Source organism: Enhydra lutris, unplaced genomic scaffold, assembly GCF_002288905.1.
Source record: "Enhydra lutris kenyoni isolate GAN:26980312 unplaced genomic scaffold, ASM228890v2 scaffoldscaffold20, whole genome shotgun sequence".
NCBI lineage: Eukaryota > Metazoa > Chordata > Mammalia > Carnivora > Mustelidae > Enhydra > Enhydra lutris.
In genome coordinates this window covers 6914319-6937135 of record NW_019154104.1, presented here as the reverse complement: position 1 = coordinate 6937135, position 22817 = coordinate 6914319, and the positions used below count along the sequence as shown (strand labels likewise).

General features: G+C 38.4%; 1 protein-coding gene across 1 annotated transcript in view; it reads right to left on the bottom strand.

The window, feature by feature from the left end:
• The window catches only part of LOC111148586 (protein tyrosine phosphatase, non-receptor type 21), a 76674-nt gene that overhangs the window by 39367 nt on the left and 14490 nt on the right, over window positions 1–22817 (bottom strand). The window contains exon 3 of the mRNA XM_022505278.1: window positions 5478–5647. Within this exon, the coding sequence (XP_022360986.1) occupies window positions 5478–5647 (170 nt within the window). The remainder of the gene's footprint in view (window positions 1–5477; window positions 5648–22817) is intronic.

Sequence of the window (22817 nt, the reverse complement as noted above, 5' to 3'; positions counted from 1 at the left end):
AACTGAGAAGCAGAATGCTGATAGCTCTGGGATCTTGTCAAAGAAGAAAACTTCACACCTTCTACGAAGCAGCTCCTTTCAGAAGCCTATTTAAAGAAGATTGTACTGAGAGAAGTCTATCTCTTGAACATGTCATCCACATACACCACTCTAAATACTCCAGGTTCTTTCCTTAAACCAAATCACTGGGAAGCAACATACCTGGACCAAATTTAGTCTCCCACAGACATGTGCTATTTTTTGGTGTGGGTTTTTTTTGTTTTTGTTTTTGTTTTTTGCCTTGTATTACAATTTTTTATTAGAAGAGTTGATTCCATTTGCTCTCAAATGTTCATTGCTGGTTCAATGTCTTTTCTATAAAATCCCACCTGAAAATTTCCTTTTGAGTGATACACCAAGAAAATCTGTCACGTTCAAACCATAACAGACTCTTAATCTCAGGAAACAAACTGAGAGTTGCTGGGGGTGAGGGGGTTAGGGATGGGGTAGCTAGGTGATGGACATTGGGGAGGGTATGTGCTATGGCGAGTGCCGTGAAGTGTATAAGACTGATGATTCACAGACGTGTACCCCTGAGGCAAATAATACATTATATGTTAATTTTTAAAAAAAGAAGAAAAAAAAAGAAAATCTGTCATGTTTGCAAACTGATATGCTTTTTATCAGATAAAGGATGATGGGACTCAGAATATTCCTTCTTTTGCCTTGACTGCCATGAAGCTCAGAGTTAGAACCCAGGCACAGGCACACTGCTTCCCCTCTCATTACCCTCTTAACCACCAGCTCCACCATATAATGGCCGCTACTTGTACCGATGAGGTGCCAAAGCTCAGACGTGAAGGGATATGCTCACATCCGCAAAGGTAGCCTGAGCTGCAGTTTGAATCCAGGTCAGGACGGCCTCAAAGTGCATGTCTTTAACTGTCACAAATCTCCAGGTAAGGGCTTTTCTAGTATTTTTATCACATCTCTTTAGTTTTTTTATCCTAGAGTCCATATGAATACAATGCTTGAGAACAAGGACTCAGAAGGCAGCCTGCTTGAGTTTAAAATCCCAGCTCCAGGGGCGCCTGGGTGGCTCAGTGGGTTAAAGCCTCTGCCTTCGGCTCAGGTCATGATCCCAGGGTCCTGGGATGGAGCCCCACATCGGGCTCTCTGCTCTGCGGGGAGCCTGCTTCCCCCTCTCTCTCTGCCTGCCTATGATCTCTGTCTGTCAAGTAAATAAATAAAAAAATTAAAAAATAAAATAAAATTAAATTAAATCCCAGCTCCATACTGGCAGTGTAACCCTGGGCAAAATATTTAGCCTTTCTGTGTCTTGGTTTCTTCAACTACAAACTGGACAATAATATCTACTTTGTAGGACTTGTTGTGAGGATTAATGAATGATTAAATATAAAGGGCTTAGAACAATGCCTGACATAGAGTAAGAAAGGGAAATGGTTGCTTTTATTATTATCTCATTGTATTATTCCCAAAATCCTTTAATGGAAGCAAGCAGGGTATATGTATATATATGGATATGCATACATCTCTATATATGTTTATATACATGTATGTGTATATGCATACAGGTATGTATATATTTAAGTATTTACATGAAAGGGCCAAGAAATTTTACTTCAAAGGCATTATCAGTTTCTGTGAACACTTTTTGTTAAAATGATAATATGTCGGTGAGGCTAAAGATGGTTTACAAATATATTTTTTCAACGTTTATTACAAAAAGAATTAATATACAACGCAGCAATAAAATGTAACATGCAAACTTTTATTCCTTACAAACACTTCTGAATTCAAGAAACTGCACATCTTAATTCAACAAGCATTTCATAAATTTGCCCAAAGTCAAATGCTCATTAAAACTAAATAGATGTTTTATCTAAATCTTACCAAATTATCAACTTTCTAATATAAAATATTTTTACACAAGAAATATTACATTGAGTAATTATAATAAATTAGGTTGCCCCATTCTCCCCAATAGAAATTTCAAATAATATATATAGAAATGTAGTCTTTTTCCTTCACTTGTTTTTCTTAGGCTAGTATTAGAAGGCTAATGTGGAAGTATTGGCATTTTTATGTTTTAAGTTTTATTATGGAATTTTTGAAACAGATATAGAGAGAACAAGTCCAGTGAACCCACACATCCTTATCACACAGCCTCAAACATCAACTTGACCCATGCCTTGTTCTTCTACCGTCTCTCCTTCCCCACCCAAGTGTTTTAGGTCAAATCCCAGATATCACAGCACCGTACTTATAATATTTTAGTATATATCCATAAAAGGTAAGCTTTAAAAAAGAACACACACACACACACACACACACACGTTTTTAACATACCCAATAAAATGGACAACAATGTCCTAAAGTTACCCAGTACCTGGCCCATAAGCAATTGTTGTGATTGCCTCAAAAATGTATTTTTTTTAATATTTTATTTTTAAGTAATCTCTACACTCAACATGGAGCTTGAACTTATAACCCTGAGGTCAAGAGTCACATACATGCTCTACTGGATGAGCCAGCCAGGCGCCCCTCAAAAATATATTTTTACAGTTAAAAAAAAAAAAAAAATCAGTATCTAAACAAGTTCCAGGGCACCTGGGTGGCTCAGTTGGTTGAGCGATTGCCTTTGGCTCAGGTCATGATCCCAGAGTTCTGGGATCAAGTCCCACATTAGGTGCCCAGCTCCATGCGAAGTCTGCTTCTCCCTCTAACCTTCCCTCTCATGCTCTCTCACTCTGTCTCTCTCTCTCTCAAATAAATAAATAAAATCTTAAAAAAAAAAAGTTCCACAGGCCACATTCAATTGACAGTTCTCTCTTAATTTTGAAAAGAAAAATTCTTCCTCTTTATGTTTATGTCATTTGTATTCAAAATAGTGTGATGGGTCATGTAGAATTCCCTACATTCTGGATTTGTCTGATTGCACTCCTGTAGGGTTATTTAACATGTTCATCTGGTCTCTGATTTTTCCTGTGAACTGTTAGGTTCAGGTCAGTGTTGTCTAACAGAACTTCCTGCAGTGATAAAAGTGTCTATCTGTCCTGTCCAATATGGGAGCCATTAGCCACATGTGGCTACTGAGTATTAAAATGTGGCTAGTGTGACTGAGGAACTGAGAAGGCGTCTTAAAGGAACATGACTTAGCTAAGACTGGAACCCATTTTAGCCCTTTGCTGCCTGGAATACGAATGTGATAGCTAGACCTTCTCTAGAATTCTTTGACAATGAGATTCCATAGCGAATGGAAAGAACATGCTGAGCAACGTAGAACAGTAAGAAAGAACATAGGTCCCTGAAGACTTTGTGGAGCAGTTTAGGCTCGGTATGGCTGACCTCTGGACTTCCTTTAAGAAATGAAAGATATTTACGGCTTTTGTTACATGCAGCCAAACTTCATCAACAACTTCTCTAACAGGTTTTCTTACACCTCATCGATGTGCACTCCTACTGACTGAATCTACCAGGCCTGCTCTCCCTCTCCTTCCTATAGCTAATGCCTTTGTTTGGGTCCACATTCTAGAATAATGTCTAGTTTATAGTATATACCCACCTAACTGGTCTCCTAATTATATTGCCACCTCTAAGCTGCCTTCCATGATGGGTGACATTGGCAAAATACAAATATCATCTTTCCATTCCGTTAAAATTCTAAAATGTCGGGGCTCCTGGGTGGCTCAGTGGGTTAAAAGCCTCTGCTTTCGGCTTAGGTCATGATCCCAGGGTTCTGTGATCGAGCCCCCCATTGGGCTCTCCGCTCAGCAGGGATCCCGCTTCCCTTCCTCTCTCTGCCTGCCTCCCTGCCTACTTGTGATCTCTCTCTCTGTGTCAAATAAATAAATAAAATCTTAAAAAAAAAATTCAAAAATGTCTTTCCTCATTGTACCATGACTTTATGACTAGGACATTCCTATTTTTCAAATCTCCTCTCCCTGCTCCAGGTAGTATCTGAAATTTCTGGAAAACATCAGTGACTTTCATTCTCTCCCCTACTCAGCACAAGCTAATCCCTCTAACTAGAAAATTCCTCCTGAAGTTCTTGTTCCCCCCACCTGCCCCACCCCTAGGAATCTAGCGTTAATTAAAGCATTTATCATCATAATAAACTGTAATTGTTTATCTACATGGGCTGTCAGTTCCACCAGACTCTGAGTGACTCCACCAGGGTAGGATTAAAGCCTATTCACTTGTACATTCATCTCCCAGGTAAGGAAGCTGGTTCTTACATCACACCATATTATATACTCAATGAATGTTTAAATAAATGAGTCAGTGATCAGTTGTTATTTTTCCTCCTTGGGTCTACTTCTCCCATCAATATTTTTATCCCATCTCAGTTTTATAGTCAGCATATTTATCCCTACTACCTGATTCTTGCTTCTTTGGTTTTATATCTTCTTGCAATAATTAACTGGCAAACTCAGTACTCGAAAAGAACATTACACAAACACAGGGCAGTACCAGGTTCTCACTATCTACAGGGCACTGTGTTAGATACTGTACTAAAGGTAAAGCTAAAGAAAACAGAGGTTTAAAATCCAAGAAAAAGATAACTTATGTACACAAATAACTATAACAAAAGGCTGTAACAACTTCCATCTTAACACAAGTACAAGCAAACTGTAGGGCAGTCCAGAGAAGGCAAAGCTCATTCCAGCCTAGGGACCACAGAAACTTCAGGGAGGAGGTGCCTTTTAAACTAAAATTCAGAGGATGAGTAGGATTCCAGTACATAAATACAAAAGATCTAGAACCCAAAGATGAAAAGGCACGCGGCATGTTCAGGGCATTCTAAGTAGTCCGGCTTGGCTGAAAAGTAATACTAAATAGGGTTCCAAAGACAAGGTAGTGGTGGATTTGGGAGAATTTGAAAGGAAGACTCACGGATTCCAAATTTTATTCCTTGTTTTTTGGTTTGTTCTCAAGAAAAAACCAAACAAACATTTAGTTCCTCTATCCCACTCCTTAATATGCTCTTCCCTTTCTGCCTTGATCCCTTCTAAGTGCACTTATTGGCCTCTTCTTGTACCCTCCCAACTATCTACAGAATATACAGCGCCTGCAGTCGGAGAACTTTAAGAACCCTTCTGCACATTTCCCTGAGGAAAGAATACAGATTCTGAAACTTTCTAAAATCTCCTCTCTCATTTCAGTGTTACGAAGACTAGAAACAACCAAACGAACAAATTTGAAGAGGGCAGCACTACAAGAGGAGTTCACAGTCCAGAGAAAAACATCATCTTCCCCTTTAACGTCCAGTCTGTGCGAAACTGTAACTCTTGCTCCGCACAGGGAAGCCCTCAGACAACCACAGACCGCGGCCACCATGTAATCATGTGGCTGCACATGGGCGCCGGAGGCCACCGTTAGTCTGATCTCCTGACCTTAACCTCAGTGTCCCTCGGTGTCCCTTTTTTATCTCACTAAGAGTGTTTCCTAAAAACAGAGAGCGTGTTATTTCTCACCTGGTAATCTCCTGCTGCAGCTGAGAAACCGAAGGCACATAAAACACCACTCCAAAATAGACGGTGGGTTCCACAGCGTGTTTATCCAGCTGCTTCTTGAGAGGTTTTTCCAGATCTACCCACCGGCGCTGGTTTTGCTTGTTGTGGTACCAGAGGCTGAAGTAAGTGATCTGGAAAGAGGGAGAGTCACTGATGGAGGCAGACGTGTACAGGAGAATGTCTATTCTTCTCACTGCTCTGGTCCGTGACCTGGGACCAAGTGACATCAGTCTCCTATTGCTTCTCTTCTCAAAAAGGGACAATACCGAAACCCGAAGAAAAGACGCAAGACACCCCCCCCCATATATATCTAGATACATGCAGGAAAAAGAGGTGAAAAGTCAACTACTCTTGCAGACTGTTTTTTGAACTCTGCACAGAAAAATGCATTCACGACCTAGACATCAGAATGTAGCAGGTGCTACACCATTTTACAGAGTTTTAACAACAAAATAACATATACTGAATAAATGTTTAGTTTTAAAATTGTCAAAATACTAAATGTATCATAATTAGTATTTTATAAGTACAGTTGGGGTTTTCTCTAGAATACTGATCAGATAGTGTTAATCCAACTTCTCACTACTCTTGAATTTGGCTTCTTACATAAATTATTTCATGTAAATATTGTAAATTCTAGAAATATAGGTACAACTGCAACTCTTCTTTGCCCCTCCAAATTTATTAGATACAAATTTAACACAATCATAACTTTACAGTGGTAAATTCTCACATATACACAAATACACAAAAAGCTCTACATAGAGCAATAAGATATCACTTGAAGGTTTAAAAAAAAATGCCCAGATATTAGCACTTAGATTGCACTTGCTGTATAATGAAACTGTTCAGGGAAATCGATACTAGCTCTGGGCTTGGTCAAGCTGAAAAGGTTATTAATGCACTTAAGCATTAAAATGACAGGCTCAGGACACTGCTAATATTTATCTCAAAATCAGTTTACAGATCAAGGCAACTGGAAAAATTCCCTGCTTTGTTCTAGACTCTAGAGCAACACAGCCGAACAGAACTTTCTATGATGATGGAAATATTCTGTCTCCCAGTATAGCAGCCACTAGCTGCCTGTGGCTATCGAGCACCTGGAATGTGGTTAGTGCAGCTGAGGAAATAAATATTTAATGTTATTTAATTTTAATTGCCTTAAATTAAATAGCTGCAAGTCTCTAGTGACACTGTATTGGAAAATACAGCTTTAGAGCAACAATAAAACAAGAAATAATAATATTCAGGCTATATTTTTAACCTATAATCCTCATTCAAATAAAAAATGACTCTTTAATTTACAGGTGAAAAGAGTATACAAACATTCTCTTTATATTCATTTCATCTTACAACTTTTTACAAAGGAAGAACTATAGCTTTAAAATGAGTCTCTTAATCAAATAAACTCGACAAAAGTGAGGAATGTGTCCATTTCCCCTTTGTAACCAAAGACCCAGAATGGTGCAGGAATTCAGTAAATTTTGTTGAAGGAACGAGTATTCCCTGGCTTCTTAGTTGTCACCCAAGCCATTATATATGAATGAAATATTCTGAACATTTCCTATGTACCAGGTTTTGTCCCAAGAAGGACAATAATATCGTATATCAAATCACCACCACTACCTCATGAAACAGATATGTGTGTGTGAAACTCTAAAGCCAGTGTTTGTCTAAGGATTGTCCCTGGACCACTTCTACCAGAATTACCTGGAGAGCTTCTTGAGCTCTCCAGAGCTATTCAACTCCCAAGTAATTCCTATGCCCATTGGTGGGTGAAAACCACTGCACTACAGCACACTGCCCCCTAGAGTTATATAGGAACTGGTGTATGAACAACCTATCCTTGAGAAGCTGCACAGAAGTCAACTTTTGAAAATCCACACGTACTTTAATATAGCAGAAAGTCTGCGTCTTATTGTGAGCTATTTTCTGAAGTTATAATTATCTTTATAAATTACACGTTATCTGTAAGGATAGAGTATCTATTGCATTTATAGAAAATGGATACTATTACTTCTTTCTTTTGAACTGCAACTTAGAGAAAAGAAAAGTCTCATTTAACCAAAAAACCGATACTTAAAGTCTGAAGTCCTGGGTTTAATTACTAATTCTCACTTGCTAAACTGGGAGGAAGAAAAGTCAATCAGACCAATTCCATTTTCCCAAATGTAAAAGGGGGTAATAATAAGTGTAAGTAATATCTCCTTCACACCTCCATCGTGCGAACACAATACCAAACTTAAATGAATGTGTTTTGTCACTAGAAAACCACTATATTTTTTTTAGATGTTTATTTATTTATTTGAGGGAGAGAGAGACAGAGATAGCAAGAGAGAGCACAAATGGGGAGGAGAGGGAGAAGGAGGCTCCCCCCTGGGTAGGGAGCCCAATGCCTGTCTCAATCCCAGGACCCTAAGGATCATGACCTGAGCTGAAGGCAGACGCTTAACGAACTGAGCCACCCAGGCATCCCTAAAAAGATTTTACTTATTTATTTTAGAGAGAGAGAGCAGGGGCAGAGCATTACAGGGAGAGGGAGAGAAAGAATCTCCACCAGACTCCCTGCTGAGTGTGGAGCCAACACAGGACTCACAGCCCTGAGATCACCTCCTGAGCTGAAATCGAGAGTTAGACACTTAACCAACTGAGCCACCCAGGTGCCCCGAAAAGCCACTGTATTTTCCAATGATTATTTAGTTTTACCCACTCTACTAAACATCAACAAAATAAATTATACACCCCCCTCAAAAATAATTTTCTAATTACTTCCATTTATATGGACTGATTACAACACATTTTGTTAATTGTATTTATGTTTTGTGTTTCATCTTAGAATTGGATTGAATGTGGGGCACCTGCATGGCTCAGTAGTTGGGCCTCTGCCTTTGGCTGGGATCGAGCCCCACATCAGGCTTCCCGCTCAGCAGAGAGTCTGCTTCCTCTCCCACTCTCCCTGCTTGTGCTCTCTCTCTCTCTGTCAAATAAATAAATAAAATCTTAAAAAAAAAAAAAGAATTGGATTGAATGTACTTTGTTTGGTCTATAACACATACTATTGTCATGAACTTAATTCTACAAATACTTATTTTTTGCCCTTAAACCAGAAAGCTGAGCATCCCTTAGGATCTAAAAGTATTTGGGTCACAATGGTATGTCACTTTTAACCAAAATTAAAACGTCTTAAAAATACTCTTTGTATATATTACTTTTCCCCTAAAATATAGTTGGACTTCAATGCTCCAAACACAAATATCTAAATAGTTATAAAACTGTAAGTTTACTATAGAGGTGCCTGGCTGGCTCAGTTGGTAGGCATGCGGCTCTTGATCTCAGGGTCATGAGTTCAAGCCCCACACTGGGCATGGAGCCTACTTTAAAAACAACACAGGCAAAAACACTATAGGTTTACTATATAATTTGTTGTTGTACCTTGTGAACCAATCATGAGATAATTAAAAGAAGAAAACCTGAATAATCTACTGGCATTCTAAAAAAGTACCTTCTAAAAGAAACTCATTCTTAAAATATGCTAAAAGTTTATTTTAGCAATGCATTTATACTCATGTCACATATAGACAGAAAATCAAATAGAAAGGGAAATACATTTGTAAAATTACACCATAATTAGTTTTTTATGAATTATATATCTTATAAAAGAGTAGCAAGGACTTTATCTAATTGTACAAATGGCTGAAAATAATAGATATACCAAATTATTTGCTGATCAGCTATTATATTTGTGGAAAGTCTAAGGTTTTGGACATTTGAACATTAACTGATTATATGTAGTAAAGTATTTGCTTTGGTACTTGCTCTTGTGTTCAAGTTCTATCTAAGAAGTAGTTAAGCCTAGCCAAAATCACGTTTATATCTTGTTAAATATTCCAAGGAGGTATTATATTTCTAAAATTGCCACTAGAGGGATGCCTGGGTGGCTCAGTCAAAGCCTCTGCCTTTGGCTCAGGTCATGGTCCCAGGGTCCTAGGATTGTGCCTTACTTTGGGCTCTCTGCTCAGTGGTGAGTCTGTATCTCCCTCTCCCTCTGTGATCTTTCTTGCTTTCGCTCATTCTCAAATAAATAACTTATTTTTAAAAAATAATGAATTAATAAAATTGCCACTAGGAATGCTTACATACATATGGGTAACTAAAATCTCATAACACCATAATCCTTGGATTCGGTGCTTCCTTACAATTTCTACACATATATAATGAAATAACATCTGATTGCCTGAGATTTTATGACTACAATACAGTTTGTTTCTAAGATGGATAGGTAGAGTTTGACCAACAAAATGTCATTAAATTCTCATCAGGCATAAAATTTTCTGTGCAAGTCCATTTTGGGGGCTTTGCCTTAGATAACAATCTTGAGCATCTGGATAATTAGTTTTTCAAAATAATTTAAAATCCATCCAAAAAACAAAGTGGGGGGGGGGAATCAAAGAAGAGGGGAGAATACTCCCTACCTCATCTATAGGACAGCATTATCCTCATGCCCCAAACAGACAAAAAACACCATTAGAAAAGAAAACTATAGGCTAGTATCTTTTATAAATACAGATGTAATAGACATGAACTGAATCAAACAACATATCAAAACGATCATACACCACAACCAAGTGGGATTTATCCCAGAAATGCAAGAGTAGTTCAACATACAAAAGAATCAATGTAACATATTGTTAATATGAAGGGAAAATACATAATTTCTGAATTGACACAAAAAAGACTAGAGCTGGGGCACCTTGGTGGCTCAGAGGGTTAAACCTCTCCCTTCAGCTCAGGTCATGATCTCAGGGTCCTGGGATCGAGCCCCACATCAGGCTCTCTGCTCAGCAGGGAGCCTGTTTCTCCCTCTCTCTCTGTCTGCCTCTCTGCCTACTTGTGATCTCTCTCTCTCTCTGTCAAATAAATAAATAAAATCTTAAAAAAAAAAAAAAAACTAGAACTAATAAACTCAGCAAAGCTGAAGGGTACAAAACCAACATGCACAAATCAGCATGGATTCTACACACCAGGAATTGCAAAATTTAAAAATAAATTTTAAAAAATGATTTAATATTCTAAAACTGATGGTGGTGATGGATGCACAACTCTGAATATGCCAAAAACCACTGAATTGCATGCTTTAATGGGTGAATTGTATGCTATGTGAATTCTATTTCAATAAAGCTTTTAAAAGTTATTGGTTAAATGAAAAAAAAAAAGATTTCATTTATAATAGCATCCAAAAGAATAAAAATTCTAAAAATAAATGAAGTGAAAAAGTTTGTATACTGAACAATATAAAACATGGCTGAACGAAATTATTGCTATTGTTTTTTAAGTAGGCTCCATGTCCAATGTGGGGCTTGAACTCATGAGCCTGAGATCAAGAGTCACATGCTTTCCTGACTGAGCCAGCCAAGCACCCCTTCACTGCTGAAAGAAATTAAATGAAAAGACATCCTGTGTTCATAAACTGTAACACTTAATATTATTAAGATGGCAAAACTATCCAAAGTGATCTACAGATTCTTTTTTTTTATTAGATTTTATTTATTTATTTGACACAGAAAGAGAGATCACAAGTAGGTAGAGAGACAGACAGAGAGAGAGGGGAAAGCAGGCTCCCTGCTGAGCAGAGAGCCTGATGCGGGGCTCGATCCCAGGACCCCGAGACCATGACCCGAGCTGAAGACAGAGGCTTAACCCACTGAGCCACCCAGGTACCCCGTGATCTACAGATTCAAATGCAATCCCTTTTTTCAGAGAGAGCAAATTCTCGAGCTCATATGGAATTACTAGGGGCCTTGAGCAGCCAAAACAATAACAAAAAAGAATAAAGCTGGAGGACTCCTATTTTCTGATTTTAAAACTTACTATAAAGCTACCTTAATCAAAATAGTGAGGTACTGGTATAATAGAGACACATAGATTAATGTTATAAAATTGAGTCCAGAAATAAACCTGTGCATCCATGGTCAACAGATTTTCAGCAAGAATGCTAAGACCATTCAGTGGAGAAAGAAGAGTCTCTTCAACAAATGGTTCTAAGACAACCAAAGATCAACATGTAAAACCAAAGGGGTGCCTGCGTGGCTCAGTAGGTTGAGCAGCCAACTCTTTGATTTCGGCTCAGGACATGGTCTTGGGTGATGGGGTCAAGCCCTGCATCAAGCTCTATGCTGGAAATGGAGCCTGCTCAGGATTCTCTCCCTCTCTCTCTGTCCCTCCCCCACTCACATGTACACATTCTCTCCCTCAAAATAAACAAACAAAAAATGCAAAAAATGAAGTTAGACCCTACTTCACACAGTATATAAAAATTAATCAAACTGAATCAACAACATAAATATAAGAACTAAACTATAAAATTCTTTAGAAGAAAACAGAGGTAAATCTTCATGATCTTGAATTTGGAAATGGATTCTTATGTATGACACCAAAAGTATGAGCAAAAAAGGAAAAAAACGGATAAATCTGACTTTTTCAAAATTTAAAACTATGTTTATCAAAGGACCAAATCAAGAAAGTAAAAAGACAACTATAGAATGGGAGAAAATATTTGCAAATCATATTTGATTAAGGGTCTAGTATCTGGATATATGAAGAACTCTTATATAATAAAAAGCCAGACAACTCGGGCGCCTGGGTGGCTCAGCTGGTTAAGCGACTGCCTTCGGCTCAGGTCATGATCCCGGAATCCCGGGAGCGAGTCCCGCATCAGGCTCCCTGCTCAGCAAGGAGTCTGCTTCTCCCTCTGATCGTCTCCCCTCTTATGCTCTCTGTCTCTCTGTCAAATAAATAAATAAAATCTTAAAAAAAAAAAAGCCAGACAACTCGATTATAAAATAGGCAAATGACTTGAAGATACTTCTCCAAAGAATATAAGCAAATAGCCAGTAAGTACATGAAAAGATGCTCAATATTTTTAGTCACTGGGGAAATGCAGTTCAGATACCACAATAAGATACGGTACTATGGAGGACCATACCCATTAGGCTGGCTATAATTTAAAAAATAAAAAGTGTTGGTGAGACTGTGGAGAAACTGGAGAACTTATACATTACTAGTGGGAAAACAAAACGGTTCAGCCACTATGGAAAACAGTTCAGCACTTCCTCAAAGGGTAAACATGCAATCATCATCGTCATTTGAAAAAGTCTAAGGAAAAAAATGAGCCAGAAACAGATGGATCTAGCCAGGAGTTAGTATTTCCTATTTCCCAATACCTATACTTAGGTCAAGATTTTGTACAGTTTAGACAATATCTGGAAACTCTCTGAACATAACTGAATTAACACAAAATAGGCAAAAAAGTGTGTAATGAAAAATATATGTCAGTCAGTTAAGTATATGTCCCTAACAAAAAAAGAAATTTCTGTTCTTCTTTATGAACTTTTTTTTTCTTATTCCATGTTTTTAATGAGTTAAGTGAACTGATTATCCAATTCAAAGTAGGTTAAAAGATGACAAATTAAAGGAAAAAGGGTTTATTAAATAGCATGTTGACAGCAGCAGGAAATGATGGGTAATACTTTCTCCAGCAAGAGAGAGCACATACATACCAACAAAAAACCTTTAAAGAGAAGTTATAAAGAATCACAAAAGCACTGTAGTCTGGAATTATTTATCAAAGGAACAAATTGTAAACATTAGTCATGTATTTAACCACAACCACAGTTTTTCTTTTAAGATGAATAGAGAAGTTTATAAATCCTTCCGAAGACTGGCATAAAAAATAGTTGTTTGGGGGCACCTGGGTGGCTCAATCGGTGGGACAGCTGACTCTTTCCATTTCGGCTCAGGTACTGATCTCAGGGTCCTAGGATGGAGCCCTCCACCAGTTCCCACGCTCAACAGGGAGTCTGCTTGAGGATTCTCTCTTTGCCAACACATTCCCCCCTCCCCCACTCATGCTTTCTCTAGTAAATAAATAAATCTTTTTTAAAAAGTTGTTTGAACAAAAGAACCTTGGTTTTGGGGCAAAGTTATGAAGATTGCTTCATTTCCCAAAAGTGATTAGAAAAATAATTTATTGTATATTACAACTTCACAGACTTTAGCCAATTAATTGAGATTTTATTACTTCACTTATAAGTGCAACTGCATTTTCCAAAGCCATGAAAGAGATTTCAACTTTTGCTGTTTTGGTACCTGTGGTTATTTAGATTTTCTCTAATGGGCTATGCCTGCAGTTCCAATTGCAGCCACTAGCTCCTCCTAACGCCAAGAGCGCTCGACTGATGTCACAAGCCTCCACCTCCAAGTCCTGGCTCCGCCCCTTACCCCTCCTGAGTGAGCCAGTCCCTGAGTCTGTTTCTTCATAGGGAAAATAACATGTACCCTGCCTTCTTCAGAAAATCGTGGTGAACTTTGCAAGTTATCACTGTACTGATAAAAGTTAAAAGCACTCTTGTTACATTTGCTCTGAGTACATTAACTCAGCAGATAGGATCTCTCCAGGTGTGACTGAGAAAATAAAAAAAAACTTGAGTCAAGCATGCTTCTTCCTTGAAAATATGACTGACCAAATAATAGCCAAATTTCTTCCTTTATTTATCTTTTTAAAAAGATTTATTTATTTGAGAGAGAGAGCGCACAAGCATGAGTTGGGGGGGGGGTGCGGCAGAGGGAGAGGAAATCTTCAAGCAGACTCCCAGCTGAGCACAGACCAGAAAGCAGGTCTTCTTCGTCCCACAACCCTGAGATCGCGACCTGAGCCAAAGGCAGACACTTAAGTGAGCCACCCAGGCCCTCTTCTTCCTTAATTTAAAGTTAAGACACGTTTTTTATTTCTTTTTTTTTCCTTTTTTAAAAGAAATATAAAAACCTTAGTACAGACAAGCCCCATGTGCCTTGAATCTCAACTATTATTACCAATTGTTTCTTGGTCTAGGATACTTTCCCAGAATCATGTGTCTTCTTTTGAGTTCAAATCTTCGGGTTATCCATGCCCTGTCTTATTTATAGGCTTGGTTTAATTATAATAAAAATTTCCTCATAAACCAGTCTTTAATTATTGGCTTTTGGTTCAAGCCTCACACAGGCTCCTTATCTTACTTCCCGGTACCTTTCCTTGATGAGAAACTTTACCTCCACGCAGTGTCTCTTTCTCCACAGCTCTCTCTACTCTCACTGGTGACAGAGGAACTGATCTAACCTTTGGGAAACTCATTCCAGTAAAAGATCCTAAACCACTGAATTCCAGTAAAGCGTTCTAGCATCCTCTAGATCAATGCTCAATTATCACCGAACAGATTTTTGTGAAATTTCTCCACTGTCGAATACTTTTACCCTCACCCTTTCTTTCCTATTTTGTTCTGAACATGTCAGCAGTTTTCATAAAGTTATTCAATGATATCTTCATTGTTATTTAAAAGTTTTCACAGCTCCTCCCCTAAAATGATACAGATACTTGTGCCTGCTGTGTAAACTACAGTAAAAACAAAAGTTACTTACAGAACTTGCTATCTTTTCAGACACAATATGGCTAACTTCCTTTAAATGAACAAATATTTACCCAGAGAACAAGGTGATTTGATAACTAAGCTTTTTGTTCAGAGGGAAAGACAGTTTACAAATTGTTGAGCTTGGGTAAAAGGCACCCCCCCAAATCACAGTCATCTAAAGAGACCCAAGCTATTATAAGCAGGTCCACATCTTGTCAGAATGTAAACCCTTTTCTAATCCTCCAGTCATATCTTGTCTAATTATTTTAAGAGTCTTTTAGTTGTACTATTTTTAAAGCAGAGCAAAGGGACACACGATTTAGCTGGAAGGTTTTTTAAGCCACTGATGCACTGAGTTTGATAAAAGTTAATCCCATATAAAATTGCAACTATAATTTTATCCTGATGCTTTTCTTAGACTAGGCAGAAGTCAGAAGACTTTTCATCAGGAAAGTGATGAGAGGAGATAGATCTAGATAAAGCCTATCCGAGGTAGAGATCATCTAACAAGGGTAGTTAACACGTATTAACCTAATTCAAGCCTGGAGCTTACCTCTACACTGAGTGTGCCATAAATAATGAAGCATTGTACCTCTTCCTTTTGACAGAGAGTATGGTGGTCACGGCGCCATAAACAGACAGTGTTTTTTCCCTCATCTGTTTAATTTTCTTCCATTTTCTTCTGTCCTTAGTCAAATAACATATTATCTATTTTTGTGGTTAAGGTGATAACACACAAGATCACTATAGCACATATGAGGACTAAGAAAACAACAATCAAAAGTACATTTTGGTCTTCTCATTACACCCAAACTTTTACTAAACTGAAGTTCAAGTAACTGAACTCCTCGAATGGCCAGATCTTTGTTGTTGTTGCAGCATTCAACTTTTAGGAAAAGAGTCAAATGATAAGCTAATTTTAGGGATATATTGAAAGAAAGTCTAAAGCATGAAATGGAATCACTATTTACATAGATGACCTCTCACATATTTTCTCTTTACTATCCTGGACAATGAGATGCTAGGAAGAATACAGTGATCCCCAAATACAGTAAAATCATTCTTCTAAAATTATGTTATACTGTGAGGTGACTCGCTGGCTCAGTCAGAAGAGTGAGCATATATGACTCTTGATCTCAGGGTCCTGAATTTGGGTGTAGAGATTACAAAAAGTAAACAAACAAACTTTAAAAAAATATATTATACTCTAATTTCTAAAAAAATGGACTGTCTTTTTTTCTTAAGATTTTATTTATTTAGGGGCGCCTGGGTGGCTCAGTTGGTTAAGCAACTGCCTTCAGCTCAGGTCATGATCCCAGAGTCCTGGATCAAGCCCCACATCAAACTCCCTGCTCAGCGCAGGGCTTGCTTCTCCCTCTCCCTCTGCTGCTCCCCCTGCCTGTGCTCTCCTGCTGTCAAATAAATAAATAAAAATCTTAAAAGAATTTTTTTTTATTTATTTGAGAGTGAGAAAGAGAGAAAGCATGATCTGATATATAGATATCTATGTCTATACCTATATCTATATCTTATCCCAACTAATTCCCAGGGGATAAAATGTTTTTAATTTTAATATTTTCCTGAACTCCTCTTTTTTTTTCTATCTTGTCTTGCCAGACAGTGAGTACTGTGAGCAATATTTCTAGAAGTTGTAACTGTACAGTATAAAAGTGAAAAGGAAGAACTGAAGTGAGCATATTTATGAATAGCTGCTTATTTTTCTAAAATTCACTTTTGTCAGGTTGAAATTATTGTTGTATCCTGTTATCTAGATATGGTTGTGATGTGGGGAAGGTGGAACCATAGAGAGATAAAGGGAATTCGATTTTAGAACTATAAATGAATATGGGCCTAAATACATTTTAATGAAGAATCAAATCAATGTTCATTTGAATTGCCTGAAAGAATATTTCCCAACTATTTTCCACTACCTTAAAAAAAAATAAAATGCACAACAGTTCCACTATTCTTTTTTTTTTTTTTAAGATATTTTTTATTTATTTGACAGAGAGAGAGAGATGTCACACACAGAGAGCAGGCAGAGAGAGAGAGGAGGAAGCAGGCTGCCTGCTGAGCAGAGAGCCCAATGCCAGGCTCGATCCCAGGACCCTGGGATCATGACCTGAGCTGAAGGCAGAGGCTTAACCCACTGGGCCACACAGGTGCCCCAGTTCCACTGTTCTTAAATTAGTATTACCATGAAAGACCTGAAGATTATAAAATCAAGAAAATTGCTCTTGTGGTTAAAATCCTAAATAGATACACATGAATAAACTCCCAGGCTTCTTAAAAACTCTACTTGTTTTCTTCATTAATCAAAGTTTAAAACTCATGCCTTCATCATACATGAAATAACTATTTTTTCCACATATTTTACAAGGTGATTTTCCAGTTACAGCAAATACTTCTTCCATTTACACAAATGCTCCAAGAGCAAAACCGTTTCCTTTTTTGGCATAGAAAGTGATTTTTTCCCTTTTTTATTTATAAGGTTCCCCTTAACAAAGGCCACACTTAAGGATTTAATGGATTTCCTTTTAAATTATGTTCTTCATTGAGGACCAAGGCACAGAGGGTACCTAACTAAGTAAAGGTATATAACTCATAAATATACACTCTATATTTTTAAATTGCTTAAATACCATCATGCCAGTTACATTTTATTCTGAGAAGTGCTATTTAATATGCATGAAGTAAGATACTTTTGTTATTGTAGAAGAGAACAAACTGGCTATAAATATGTATGTGGTATTAAGGATAATGGAGTTTCCTCTATTCATTATCCCATATCCAATTATTTTATACTCAAGAAATATAAAAGTCTCAATGAAAAAATAGACAATAAAGATAATCATGACCTGCAGAAGAGGAATTAAAATGGAGTAACAATTTACAGTGCTCACGATTCACAAATAGTAGAGTGGAAACGCTTGAGTGGTGTGAGATGCTTTGAACAGGTGGAACCACACCTGCATGCACAGTGGCTAAATCACAGCAACTCAGCTCCATCAGAGAATGCAGCAAGCACGGCGACAGGCCCACTGCTTCTTCCACTTTTCTTGTTTCGATGCAGATTCAGACTCTAGAAGCCCCCGTCCCCACCCCAGTTCCAATAACAGCAGTGCAACCAGCTACTGCTTTGGAAAATCTCTCAGCAGAGAATTCTCCTGGGGTCCATTTCATCAGCCTGATACTGCCAGCTCTGCCAGGGAACAGGTTCACGGAAGGCTCCTGATCAAACAGCTCTGCCCTCAGGACTTCAGGCATTCCCCATGGTGTCTCGCTGGCCTAATTATAAGATGTGTATTTGTTCTCAGGCTTATCTTTCTGTGCCTGATGTAACTTCAAAAACATATTTTCAGCAAAAGAGTAAATTGTAGTAATTAAAATAAATGATAACAAATATCTCAAGACAGTCTCCATCAGATTTGGGAGGCTGCACTGTGCCAAGCTGTCCTTAGAAGCACGAACTCCATGGCAGGCCACCTGTCACTTGCCCAGTTACAGGCTGGGAAGAAAGCTGCTGATCAAAGAGGAGCCAAAAGAGCTACTCCAGTTGTGGTTTCTGCCCTGGAAGCATGAGCAAAGTTACTTAACACCTGTGTTACCATTTGGAAAGTGGAGAGGAGTGTAATAATGCCTCCCTCAAAGGATTGCTGAGGACCAAAATAAGCAAAAAATATTCAAAGCACTTAAAAAATGTTTCACACAAAATAAGGGCTCAAGTAATATTAGCTCCTCTTACCACAGTTTGCAAGTTCCCTTAAACAGTAGAAAATTTCATATTACATCTTCTTTAGTATAGGAAATTCTATACTTAACTATTTCCTTCACTAACTAGGTTTTGTTTTTGGTAACTTTTCTTGTTCTTTTTCTTTCTTTCCTTTTAAAATGAATTATTAGATGGGATGTCTGGGTGGGTCAGTCAGTTAAGCGACTGCCTTTGGCTCAGGTCATGATCCCATTGTCCTGGGATCAATTCCCACTTCGGGCTTACTGCTCAGTGGGGAGTCTGCTTCTCCCTCTGCCTGCCTCTCCCCTTGCTTGTGTGCTCTCTCTCTCCATCTCTGACAAATAAATAAATAAAATCTTTTTTTAAAATTTAAAAAAATAACTAGAAACAATTTTTTAAAAATTTACAATAAATTATTTCCTTTCAAAATAGGTTATTAGAGGGGTGCCTGGGTGGCTCAGTGGGTTAAGCCTCTGCCTTCGGCCCGGGTCATGATATCAGGGTCCTGGGATGGAGTCCCATGTCAGGCTCTCTGTTCACCAGGGAGCCTGCTTCCTCCTCTCTCTCTGCCTGCCTCTCTGCCTACGTGTGATCTTTCTCTGTCAAATAAATAAATAAAATATTTTTTAAAATAAATAAATAAATAAATAAATAAATAAAATAAGTTATTAGAAAATACCAACACTTCAGGCTCCTGGGTAGCTCAGTCAGTTAAGCCTCTGCCTTTGGCCCAAGTCACGATTTCGGGGTCCTACAATCTAGCCCTACATCAGCTCCCTGCTCAATGGAGAGACTTCTTCTCCCTCTCCCTCTGCTACTCCCTCTGCCACTCTTCCTGCTTATGCTCTCTCACTCTCGCCCTCTCTCAAATAAATAAATAGAGCGCCTGGGTGGTTCAGTCGGTTAAGCAACTGCCTTCAGCTCAGGTCATGATCTTGGGAGTCCCAGAACGGAGTCCCACATTGGGCTCCCTGCTCAGCAGGGAGTCTGCTTCTCCCTCCGACCTTCCCCCCTCATGTGTGCACTCTCTCTCTCTCATTCTCTCTTGAATAAATAAAATAAAATCTTTAAAAAAGAAAGAAAATGCCAACACAGATTGCTTTTCTTTAGGAAAATGACAATGGCTTAATGCAGTGCAATGTTGATGGAAAAATGCTAAACCAGGGGCGGAAGACCTGAACTCTAGTTGGGACTGTCACGCTAGTTGCCCCAGCCAGGGACTAAGACTAAGAGTAGTGTACAGTGAAGTCTGCATTCTGGTATTGGGTGATGTATTATACAAATATTGTATAATTTTAGATGTAGTCTTCATTATTAAACAGGATTCATTTTTCTTTATGTTATCATAGTGTAATACAGAATTTGTGTGTTCTTTTCCTTACATTGCCATTCAAACATAAATCTAACTTCAAAACAGGTACCAGTCATTAAATTTAAAACAAGTCAAATATGTATCTGATTAAGTATTATCTGTAAGTGTAAAACAGGGGTGAATGATAATTAAGGTTATTTTCTAGATGATTCACACCAAACTCTGGGAGGAAAAGAAAGAATATTATAATGGATATCTTAACTCTCAGAGTTGCCAGTTAATAAATGTCCTCATCAGGACCTCCCCCCTTGGTCTGGATGCTGTCCATCTTTGGCCCACTCCATCTCTGAGATGATGGGAGAAGGAAGGAAGTCCAATATACTGGGGGATAAAGTAAACATAGGTAGAGCATCTAGTACAGTGCCTGGCATCTAGTCAGTACCCAGTAAACAGCTATCATTCTTACTATTAATATGTTACCATCTTACACACGGAAGAAACAAAATCCAGAGACATAAAGTTGGTTTGCTTGGTTCACACAGGTAGTGTGCAGGGATTTGAACCCAAGTTCATGTGGCACCAAAAGTCCACCTTGTTGCCCACATAACCTCGCTTTGCCAACTACAATTGAATCTAATGGTACAAAGTTCAATTGGCTGAAAATTCACTTGACATCAAAATGAATTTGTCAAATCAAAGTCTAAGCCAGCTACACAACTGTAACACAACTGAACAAAGGCAAATTGTTTTTATATTCACAAAGAAAATGAGCTGCTACCAACCAGCATTAAATCCTTGTACATTTTCTTAGCCTGCTCAGTTAAAGCTCATTCAAAATTATGTAATTATGCTGTCCTAGTTATAAGTCTAACCCCTACATTCATTTTAGTGATCTCACCAGAAAATCTACTACAGAAAGGTACACAAACCCTGCATGGAAAAGTTATGCCTAATACATGTTGCTACTTCTCATATATGATTTGTGACATACATCGTTTCTTCTAGTGAAATTAGCATCTTAGGCTAAGTCATGAGAATTTAAATTGCCTCTGGATATTCTGTCAGTCCATTAAAAAATAAATATAAGTGACATTTATTTATGAAAAAACTGTGGAGAACCAAACAGGAAAATATTTGCTAAACCAACATACTGTTAAGAAAGTGATATGAGGAGTGCCTGGGTGGTTCAGTTGGTTAAGCGTCTGACTCTTGACCTCAGCTCAAGTCTTGATCTCAGGGTCAGGAGTTCAAGTCCTGCACTGAGTTCCACACTGGGCATGGAGTTACTTTAAAAAAAAAAAAAAGAAAGAAAGAAAAAAAAGTGATATGAACAAAGGACTTCTTAATAAGGAAAAAAAACCCCACAACTCAAGGTGTGTTTCTGATAAGAAGAATGAAATACAGGGCTCAACGACTGACCAGTGAATTTGGCTAATGCATAAGTAGAAGTATGAGTCATCCATTCGTTCAATGAAAAACTGTCACACACCTATTATTTGGGCACAAAGGTACTATCTGGTAAGGAAGACGGGTGTGGATCTACCATAAGAGGTATAAGGAAGGCATTCCCACTCACAACCTCCTCCTTTTCCTCCTTGAAAGGAGATTTTCCCTCAAGAGTAAGGTGTCCCTGGAGTGCCTGGCTGGCTGTTGGTGGAGCATGCAACTCTTGATCGTGGGGTTGTAAGTTCAAGCCCCATGTTAGGTGTAGAGATTACCTAAAAATAAAATCTTAAAAAGAAAAAAAAAGGAGTAAGATGTCCCAATGAGGAAACAAATACCTCAAATGTCCTTTCCTGAGATTTGAAGATAAAGACCATTCAAAAAGGACATTTGTGGGTACAGGTGGGGAGAAGTATACTTAAGAGGCAAATTATTCTCCCTCAAAATACGAAGGTCTTGGGGTGCCTGGGTGGCTCAGTGGGTTAAAGCCTCTGCCTTCGGCTCAGGTCATGGTCCCAGGGTCATGGGATCGAGCCCCACATCGGGCTCTCTGCTCAGCAGGGAGCCTGCTTCCCCCTCTCTCTGTCTCTGACTACTTGTGATCTCTGTCTGTGAAATAAATAAATAAAATTAAAAAAAAAAAAACAAAACAATACGAAGGTCTTGAATTGTTCACAAAGGTTCTATTCTTCCAGCACCTTCATCTGGAGAAGGAAAGATCAGAGAAGAAAGGTCCTGTTAAGCTGAGAGCAAGGGAAAGACTGCTTCATCTATGAGAGGCTTCTAGGCCCACAGCTTGGCTCATAAATGAACTGGCAGAGAGGGTATCCATGAACCACCTGAAACTGTAAGCAAAACTCTGCATTTTTGTCAGATTCTAAAGGGGTCCATGACCACTATAACTTTAAAAGTCAAAGTTCAAGCATTAGTCTGACAGATACAAACTCAAATTCTGACTCTTTTACTTATTAGCAGAACAAATCATCCAATTTTTCAGAACTTCTGTTTCTACATTTTAAAATGGGAAGGTGGGGCGCCTGGGTGGCTCAGTGGTTAAGCCTCTGCCTTCCGCTCAGTTCATGGTCTCAGGGTCCTGGGATCGAGTCCCGAATTGGGCTCTCTGCTCAGCAGGGAGCCTGCTTCCCTTCCTCTCTCTCTCTGCCTGCCTCTCTGCCTACTTGTGATCTCTGTCAAATAAATAAATAAAATCTTTAAAAAAATAAAATAAAATGGGAAGGTAATGCCTAATTCCACATGAGGATTAAATGCGATAAGGCATATTAAGCTTCCAGCACAATAATGTTTATCCATCCAGAAGGAGAGCAGCAGAAAGTCACTAAAACTTTCGGTATTATAAGGAATGAAATCTGAAA